The 10149-nt window shown below is 43.9% G+C and overlaps 1 protein-coding gene across 1 annotated transcript; it reads left to right on the top strand.

Moving 5' to 3' along the window:
* Window positions 1-8033: 8033 nt before the first annotated feature.
* On the top strand, window positions 8034-8542 carry LOC115948334 (gallinacin-10-like). Its single transcript, XM_031060257.1, has 2 exons — window positions 8034-8151; window positions 8403-8542. Exons 1-2 carry the CDS (start codon window positions 8094-8096, stop codon window positions 8540-8542), a joined length of 198 nt encoding a protein of 65 aa, XP_030916117.1. The 5' UTR covers window positions 8034-8093.
* Window positions 8543-10149: the final 1607 nt, after the last annotated feature.

Raw genomic sequence — 10149 nt, 5'->3', positions numbered from 1 at the left:
CCTATGTCCTTTACATGGTGGAAATGGCTGATTAAATGCAGAACTGCTGTAATCTGAAAGGCCAATTAAATTTTAGGGTAAAAGCCAGAGATTTCACTTACTTGTGGTGTGATTGCAACAGCTTTGGTCCAAATAATGTACCAGCAGAACTGCTGATGTCCTGGGGCAGGAGGAGTGAGTGGAGGGGAAGGAGGGAAGGAAAGGCTCTGTCTGCCTTCTCCTGTGAGACCATCCATCACAAAATGTCCTGGAGCAGCACCATGTCCATGCTGGCATTAAAACAGTGTAGGGGAAAGGTACAGGGCCTGGGTCTGTAATATCAGCTAAACTGGCTCAGTGTGGGCCCAGAACTGTCCCAAACCCATGGGGGCTGGCATGGGCTAGGAACCACTCCCTGTGGATTGTTTTAATCCAGCCACCTGTTCCTGAAGTTGAAGGAATTTAACAGTATGGATGAGGCCAGCCACACTTGTTGCCTCAGAATCACAGAATGGTTTGGGCTGGAAAGGACCTTTGCACCCACACCCACAAACTCAACCTCACTGCCCCTCTGGAGGGCTGGAGATGGGGGTAAAAGGTGGATTAAACTCTGTTTCATACCCCCAGCAAAGGCGTGGGAGTGAAAATGTGCAGACGGCTTGAGAAATGTGCCCTAAATGCTGCAGGAAATCTTGGCCTTTCCAAAGTTTCCTAGAAGTGTGTGGTTCATTACCCAGGAGGAATCCTGTCCTTGAAGGAGGGGGTGAGGTGCTGCTGCTCAAGATGTGGTTTCCCAGGAAAGTCATGCCCAGGGGAGCAGGAGCTATTGGCCCTGCGTGGGTCTGTGGAGACCTCTGTGCAGAGCAGGCTTGGGGTCATTAAAATAATCTCAAACATTTTGTAAACTTCAGCAGATGAGAGTCAGGATGGTTTGTGCCATGTCAACATGTCTGTGAGGAAGGGACACTAAAAATTAACAACTCTGTGACTTCCCTGTTTTTTTGAGGGATTCTTCCATGCTGGAACTGTACAGCTGCTGCAATGTCAGCCCTGCTCCCAGCTGAGGCTGGAGCAAACCTCATCCCCCAGCATGGAGACCAGTGTTGTGGGGAAAAAATATCTGTGAATGGAGAGATTAAATAAAAGAGATGAAATGAAAGAGGTGAAATGAAAGAGATTAAGTGAAAGGAGAGGCAGAAAGTATGTTTACGTAGTGCTCCCAGAGGTTCATCTGATAGACCACAGAATGGAATGTAATGGGTTGGACAGGACCTTAAAGATCATCCAGTTCCGTCCTGTGCCATGGGCAGGGACATCTTCCACTATCCCAGGCTGCTCCAAGCTCTGTCCAACCTGGCCTTGGACACCTCCAGGGATCCAGGGGCAGCCACAGCTTCTCTGGGCAACCTGTGCCAGGTCCTCACCACCCTCATGCTTATCTCAAGGAGATATTTAAAAGACATCAGATATCAAGGAAATGCTCAAAGTCCTGTCTCTATGACTCCTGAGAAATAACACAGTCATCGAAAAGTGCTTTCAATCCACAAAGTGTATAATTATAGGAAAAACTAATTTCAGGGAAAAAAAAGTTTCAAGAAAAAAACATTAACTGAAATTTAAACTAGAACCTGGGAAGCAAACAATTGGGTGATGCAGGAACAAGTGAAGAGCCAGGCACTGCCACTTCTCATCCCCAGCAGATGTGGCCCATTGGGCGGGAGAAAGCAAACTCCACTCCCAGCTCTGTCCCCTGCATTACACAATGCCCTGATTGGCTCATTGGAAATTGGTAATGTGCTTGATGATGTCATGGCTTGCACAACTGGGTTTTGTCCCTGATATTGACCTTCGAAGCTGTGGGCTGCTTTACAGAGGGCTAGAAATGAGGTAACTGAGTAAATCAAAGTATCTGTTATTTCAGGTGACTCCTCCAGCCAGTAGCTGGTTTTCTCTGTTCTTTAAAAGTGTCCAAGGCCAGGCTGGATGGGACTTGGAGCAACCTGGGATAGTGGAAGGTGTCCCTGCCCATGGCAGGGGGTGGAACTGGATGTTCTTTAAGGTCCTTCCAACCCACACCATCCTTGATATGATATTTCAAGCCATAACTGAATGGAAACAATTTTTTGTTAGATTAGTGATACCTTTTCTTTTCTGTGCCATCGGTACAAGTGGAGATGTGCAGTGATTGACTCAGAATGGGATTTAGACGTCCATAATCACTGTGATTTCTCTTGGGGCAGTGGCATCCAAGCAGAGACAGGAATGAAGCTCTGTGCAATTCCAAACTTTGATCAGGACACTGACCTGTGTAGAAGACAGATATTTAGATCTCAAAAAAATTATTGTTATTAGTTGTCATTTATAGCAGAAGAAAGATTGCTAGCAGCAGAACAGAGGAATTCAAGATAACTGAACCACGAGGAGGAGGAGAAGGACAATTGATGAAGCATCTTACAAAAGGCTCATTTGCATCTTGTGCCAAACCAGAAAAATATGAATAATTCACAGAATTACAGAATCATTAGGTTGGAAGAGACCTTCAAGATCATCGAGTCCAACCCATGCCCCAACACCTCAACTAAACCATCGCACCAAGTGCCACATCCAATCTCTCTTAAACACATCCAGGGATGGTGACTCCACCACATCCCTGGGCAGATCATTCCACAACTTGATGATTCTGTCAGTAAAAACTTTTTCCTAATATCAAACCTGTATTTCCCTTGGTGCAGCTTGCGCCCATGTCCTCTCATTCTGTCAGCTGCAATATGTAATAATTGTAATATGAATAGCTGCAAATACAGTCTGGAAAGCTTCTGGACTCATAGCAGTGCCTTTCTCTGGGTTCTGAGATGACATCATTTGACCATACCCATATTGTGCAATTCTTGGCTTCCAGTCCAAGGTGACCACACCAGGTGCCTGCTGGAATAGTTCCTAGCCAGGACTAATCATTGAAACAGCCCAGGAATTTTTGGCAGAGGGCAAAACTGTCAGGGCTGTTCTAATAATTGAATATTGTGGATGATGAGTATTCAGTGGTCACATCCTGAATCACTGCTCACACTCTGCTGCCTGAATTAGCTGCAGCTCAATAAATTGCAATGTGATCTTGGATGTAGCAGGCACAAGGGAGTTGTCTACTACAGATGAGAACAAGGAGAAGGTCAATGCCATGCTGACCTGACTGATTATAGATACAAATATATGTGAATCCAATTCTTGTGGCTGCAGCATTAGCAGCTTCCTACCTAACAAGAACCAGTGGAGTTCCATGATTCAGGTTTTGATGATGATGATGCTGCCAAAGGCAACAGAACATACCCAATACTTCTCTCTGTGCATCATTTAAATGTCTACTCAACAGGAGTAGACATTTAAATGATGCACAGAGGGAAGACCTGCTCACTGTCTAATGAAGACTCTTCTGGTGTTTTAACTTGTCATCAGCTGTACAATAACTCTTAAAAATTAAGGCTTATTCTGTAGGATACCATCCACACAGAAGTCTCAGTATTTTCAGGAAAAGCATCAGCTCTGGGGCTGTGTGACAGATCAGGGAACTCCTCATCAGGACCAGAGAAGCTCCAGTCTGTTCTCCACAGCCTACAGGAGATCCTGCCTTCCTCCTTCCTCTCAAACATTCATTATTATTCCTTCTCACCCTCTCCTCCACAGAGGAATTCCCCTTTAGCTGAGAGGCACAGAGGACAGTACATTCTCCCAGCTGGTGTTCAGTGCTGTCACTTGAATTTCTATTTTATGCTGACTCAGTGTCTGGATTGCAGCAGGAGGGCACAAGTAGCTGAGATCAAAGCAGCCAAGGGCAGATAATGATTGACCAGGTTCCCAGACCTCAGCACAGCCCCATCCCTGAACCTGAAATGTACAGGAGCCTCCCCTTGTGCCCTTTCAGTGACACCAGCCAATGTCTCACACACCAGGATTCATTAACTCATCTGCTGTATTTTTCCTCATCTGAAAATTTCAGGATGTTTCTTTAATAGGAGACCTTTGTGGCTGTTGCCAAGCGCAGTGAGGGCTGATGGAGAAACAGAGGCAAAACCTGCCCTGTGCACCCATTTAGCCCATGGGAAATGGCACAAACTACTCTAATGCCAAGTGACTTGTGGGAATATTGTGTGTGAAAGCCAAGTGTATCCATTAGAGGATGTCCACTAGTAAATTTTCATTTTCAAGCAATCTTAGCCCTCATTTTCCCATTCTCATTGTGCCCTTGTTGTAGTTGAGACAGAGACAACACAAAGCAACACACTCCATTTTCAGAAGGTTTCAAACAGTTTTTATTATAGCATGCATGCTTTTTATACATTCTTACAAAGCTCATAAGTTTTCACTTTACTCATTGGTCATGAAAGACAAAGTGCTCATTGGAATAGGCAGTTGCAAGTTTCTCTTCTTTATCCTTCTTTCTTTCTTGGTTTCTATGTCAATGACCTTGGTAGAAAATTATTTCAGGGGTAAACATGGATCCTCTTATCAAACTCCTCTCTGGCTCACAGAAGTTGCTGTAAAACCTCTTCCACACGCCCTTAGCAGGATGATGTCAAAGGGTAGAAACATGGAATCACAGAATGGTTTGGGTTGGAAGGGAGCTTAAAGATAATCCAGTTTCAACCCCCTGCCATGGGCAGGGACACCTTCCACTACCCCAGGTTGCTCTGAGCCTGATCCAGCCTGGTTTTGAACAGTTCCAAGGATGTTCCACCTTCCATTAGACCAGGCTGTTCCAGGTGGAGCAACGTGGGGTAGTGGAAGGTGTTCCTGCCCATGGCAGAGGTGGAACTGGATGATTTTTAAGGTCCCTTCCAACCCAAATCTTTTCATGATTCTATTATAACGATATTCACTATCATTAGGAAAGCCAGGAGAATACTGGATTATGTTTTAACATGCACTTGGTTTTAATGGAACATAAGCACATGATTTCTTAAATAACTATGTGCCTACAAGATTTTAAAGGCATATTTATAATAGTAAAACAAAGTTTTGCCACCATCCAAATACATGTACCTTATTTTAAACAAACTTTCTCAAAAGAATAATAGTTCTTAGACTTCTTTTCATTTGCCATTAGCTGATGAGTCACACTTAAAAGAAAACACTGAGGCAAACCCCTCCTATATAACATCATGTATGGTGCTTGCTGTGAATTATTATGGGGGTAGTTTGTTACCCAAGAGGGAACAAGAGAAGAAAAAGCCCTGTTTTGCAGAAGACTGAAAAAATCAGCTTGAAATGCTGTTTGCAGCACTACAACATTACAGATTTTCCTTGTAATATCACCTTTGGAAAGGGGTTGCTGGGGCAAAATTCAGGAAAATTGAATTGCAAAATCCCCCCAGCTCCTCTTTGCTTAGAGAGCTTGATTTCTCTGGGACAGGTACTTGCAGCTCCTTGAATTCCCAGCTCATGTGTGGGAGTTAATGTACAACAGAGATCTCCAGGACTTCATCCTGGCCCTGGGTACTGTGAGATAGAGTTCCATGCGCACACTTCCACGTTCCAGCCCCAGGTCACTGCTGTGCTGCATGAATTGTTCTGCTCCTTGCCTGTTTTATACAAGTTTTGCCCGGTTTTAAGCAACCAGTTTGCTCCTGTCTTTGTTTTTGTTAGCACTCAAAGTCATGGAATTTTCCTCTTGCTCTGGGTGACATTTTCAGGTTGCCTGTGCTAGCAGGGCTCAAAGTGTTGGTCCCTTGCATAGAATCATGGAATCATAGAATCCTTGAAAAATTTGGGTTGGAAATTCTTCTTGGTTAAACTCATTTCAACCCTCTGCCATGGGCAGGGACATCTTCCACTGGTCCAGATTGTTCCAAGCCCCATCCTTGGTTGTTTCCAGGGTCATCCACCACATCTCTGGGCAACCTGTTCCAGGGTTTTGCCACCCTCATTGCAAAAAATCTTCCTCCCTGTTTCTTAGAGGGCTGTTCTCCTTCTGCAAAATCTGTTCAGCAAAATCTGAGTGCTGTGGCAATCCATATAAATGAAATTATATAATTTAACTTTAATAATAGATTGACTCTGTTCCAGCCATGGAAGTGAGTGGAGCTTTTTCAAATAACAAAAAGTAATCATAACTTTCCCCAGTGCCACACTCTGATTTATTTGGGAAAAGACCCTTCCTCCCCAACTTGGATGTCTTATGGATAAGTGCTTCCACTTGCACAACATTCCCAGCTGTTCTGTCTGTGTGAAAGACAGATGAGGGGAATTCACATCCCAAAGGGTCTTGAGAAAAACAAGAGTTTTATTTTTTGGTTTACTCATGCTGGCGTTGCAGGCTTGCCTCTCTGTATCCTACTAAAGAGAAAAGAGAGGGGTGGCAAATTAAATTTCTTCTCCATTAGAAATGGGGAAAGCTGAAGAGTTGCTGGCAAAGGAAAAGATAATTTTCAAGGCAAGGGTACAAAAAAAAAAGAGGGACAAAAAAGGAGCACTTGGCATTTCTTGGTTAATTAGATTTTATGAGTGGAAGAGGGAAATCAGTATTTATCTTGCTGTTATTTGCTGGATAAACTCACCTTGTTGATCTCTCTCAGATGCTTGATCTGGCCCATTACAGTACAAATTAAACATAAACCTTGGTAATGTTTTCATCCTTCGAACAATTCTTGGAACAAAAATGCCATTAACTCCGAGTTAAATATAATGAATGAGGTAATAAGGAAGCAAACCACTGAACCAGAATGTCAGAGGTAGGAACTGCAGAAACACCTGGGCTGTGACAGTGTTCAAGCTGTTTATTAGCCCAGGAATTTTTGAAGGAGAGCCTTCCTGCATGGATCTCCTTTTAAGAAAATTTACAGCCACAAGGATCATGCTCTGAAATGAAGCCCCAGAAGATGCTGCCCTTCAAAACATTGTGTCATGATTCTTGTGGAATCAGCACATTCTCCCAACCTTTTAAGGGCAATAAGAGGGGAAATATTTGGCATTGCATCACAAACTTGTGCATGTATATGAAATAGTTTATTTCCTTTAAAGGAAAATAGATGTATTAGTGAGTGTTAGAACTCTTAACTCCTGAGGTTTTTAACATGGACAAACAAACTGAATGCAAAGAGGTCAGAATTTGCCCCTTAAAGCTGAAGGTAAAGCAGTGGGAATGATGTGGGATGCAATGCCAGGCTGAATGGGGCTTGGAGCAACCTGTTCTAGTGGAAGTGTCCCTGCCCATGGCAGGGGTGTTGGAATGAGATGATCTTTAGGGTGCCTTCCAACCCAAACTGCTCTGTGATTCTGTGATACAAGTGAGGAGTGAAGGAGGGGGAGAGCTTTGTGTCAGCCCCCTGTAGTGGGTGAGGCTGTCCTGAGACCTGCTTAAAAACTGACAGAGAGCAGTTGCATCACCTCAAGTCTTTCCCAACGCTTTCCTCTGCCTCTGACATCATCCACCTGGCTACAGGGATGGGGAGATGGAGACAAAATGTTACATGAACTGTCAGTGAGTGACAAACCCAGGGTCAAAGCTGGGTCCCCACTCCAATGGTCAAGCTACATCAGGGAAGGTATGGTTGGATATTAGGAAGAAATTTTTCACTGCAAGAATAATAAAGGACTGGAATTCTCTTCCCAGGGAGGTGTTAGAATCACCATCTCTGGATGTGTTTAAAAAAAGACTGGGCATGGCACTCGGTGTTATAGCCTAGTTGAGGTGTTAGGGCATAGGTTGGACTTGATGATCTTAGGGGTCTCTTCCAACCTCATTATTCTGTGATTCTGTGATTCTGTGACTTCCAAGTCCCCCATACCCATCCTGGTCCCTGTGTTGGGAAGAGGTTTCCAAAAGCCATGAAAGTTGGTGCAGCTCAGTCAGGCTTGGCTGATGGTCAGATTATATAACTGACCCATGAAGTGGAAATTCACCCTTGGGGGATTGCAACACGTTCACTCCCACCTGTGATAAGGGGTCCAGTCCCTCTCCAGAAAGTTCATGACAGTTACTCATTGACTTGTCACACTTGCACAACCCCAAGGGCCCTATAAATACCAGGTGCCTGTCCCAGCCCTTGCTCAAGCCAGCTCCAGCCATCATTGGCCTTTCAGGTGCTTTGCAGGACCTCACAATCCACAAGCAGCTGACAGCCATGAAGATCCTTTACCTGCTCTTCGCTGTCTTCCTCCTCCTCTTCCAGGCCACTTCAGGTGAGAAGCAAAACTCTTATATAAAGCAGAAGGGTTTCTAAGCAGAAGAGTGTTCACAGGGGGACAAAAAGCCACCATTTAGCTGAAAGGCAAAACTCTGATGCCCTGGGGATGGTGCAGTGGTGGGACCAGGAGCATCTGTGCTCAGGATGCCCCTCTTGATAAAAAAGACAACATATGACTTGTTGAGCATTTACCTCTCATCATTTCAGGCAGAAAGCTGAGATTTTAACTCCTTCCACTCCCCACAGGTTCTGCAGACCCTCTTTTTGCTGACACCGTCGAGTGCCGGAACGCACAGGGAAAATTCTGCCGTGCTGGGCCGTGCCCACCCACCTTCACTGCCACGGGGACATGCCACGGGGGGACGCTGAACTGCTGCTCCAGGTAGGTGACAAAACATCTCAGGGACCTCAGAAGGTCCCCTGTTTTATCCCCTGTTTCTCTGAATAATCAGCGAAACCTTAGCGGGGCTTGAAGGGCAACCCTTGGTGGGAAGGTCCAGAGAGAGGAGGAACACGTGTACAATGTTGATGTGTGTTTAGGGAGAAAATTCATTTGAGTGGAAGTTATGTATGGGAGAAAGAATTCAGAATTCAGAATTCAGAAAGAATTCAGAACTGTCAAAATGTCCAAGAATTCAGTATTTTTCACTTTATTTTGAATTTTTATGGGAAAAGAAAGAAGTTTTTTCAAGAAATTATTAGGAAAATGCTTCACAGTATTTATACCCATCAGGGGAAGCATTTTACCATCCCTCTGTTTTTATTTTAAAATTTACCTAGAAAATGTACATTTAAAGGGGGAAAAGTGTTCACAGAACTTTGCTTCTCAGCCTCTCCCCATCTCTCCTTCCTTCCACCACTGCACAGCTCTTAGAAAGGTGAAGAGGAGTGAATCTGTCAGTGAGTGGAGACTTGGGTGTGCATTTCACTTTTGACCTTGGAAACCACTTTCTAATAATGTCTGGAGTTTCCCTGATAGCCAGATTTTTTTTATTTCCTTAAAGTTTTGAACATGCTTTTTGAAAATGCTCTTCAGCTTAAAATACAACATATTGTCCATCTATTAATTCTTAGAATAACTTTGTTCCATTAATGGCCACAAGATGATCCTTGCCAGCTGCAATGACATTCACACCCCCAAATTCAGAGACAGATTAGGAGAGGTTCCTGTACCTTTGGTGAAGAGGACTGGTGTGATGATAAAATTTATCCCAGCCATGATGTTCAGGCAGATCCCCAGCCACTGACGTGACAGGACAGACCTTGGCTCAAAACAAAGGGAGAGCTCAGACCTGTGATGTCTGAATTTCCCAGAACTCCTTATTCGGTGATTCTGTTATTTATAGAATTGCCAAGGCTTAAAGGTTCCCAGAAACTGAAGAAATCTGATGAGGTGGTTCTAGAAAAAAATTTTATACATTTATTCAGCAAATGGGGATCCTCAATGGTTTCAGGAAACTCAATTCCAATAATAGGACAGGTTTGTTGCCAGGAGAATAAGATGCTAAGGAATAAGATGCTAGGGAATAAGATGCTAAGAATGCATTTGGGAATTCAGGAAAGCAAATGGAACAGAAGGAACCTGATATTAGATGATTTTACAAAGCAGTGATGTGATCCCTCAGTTTCTGTGACCACTCATGCTCCTTGGGAAGCAATTTCCACTGATAGCAAATGGACAGGGAGGAGCAGATGGGAGAACTCCAACACCAAATTTCTGTCAGAACATCTGCTAGACCCGACAAAAAGAAAAACTGAGCCTGGGAAATTAACAAGACCTCTCGAGTTTGGTTTCAGGTGTAATTTTCCTACAGAAATACTCTTTCTGGGAAGAATGTACCTGATACTGATGGATGTTAGTGTTCAGGATTAAAGTTCTTATATTGGCTGTTTGATTTTCAGCTGAGTAGACCAACACAAGAGTAGAAGTTAAAACCAACAGGGTATTCTGAAGTACAATATAAATATTTTTTTCCAGTTCAGGTTGCTTGAA

Source organism: Geospiza fortis, unplaced genomic scaffold (genome assembly GCF_000277835.1).
Source record: "Geospiza fortis unplaced genomic scaffold, GeoFor_1.0 scaffold106, whole genome shotgun sequence".
In the NCBI taxonomy this organism is placed as follows: Eukaryota; Metazoa; Chordata; class Aves; order Passeriformes; family Thraupidae; genus Geospiza; species Geospiza fortis.
Note: the sequence above shows the minus strand (reverse complement) of the source record. Positions and strands in the feature narration are given on the sequence as shown.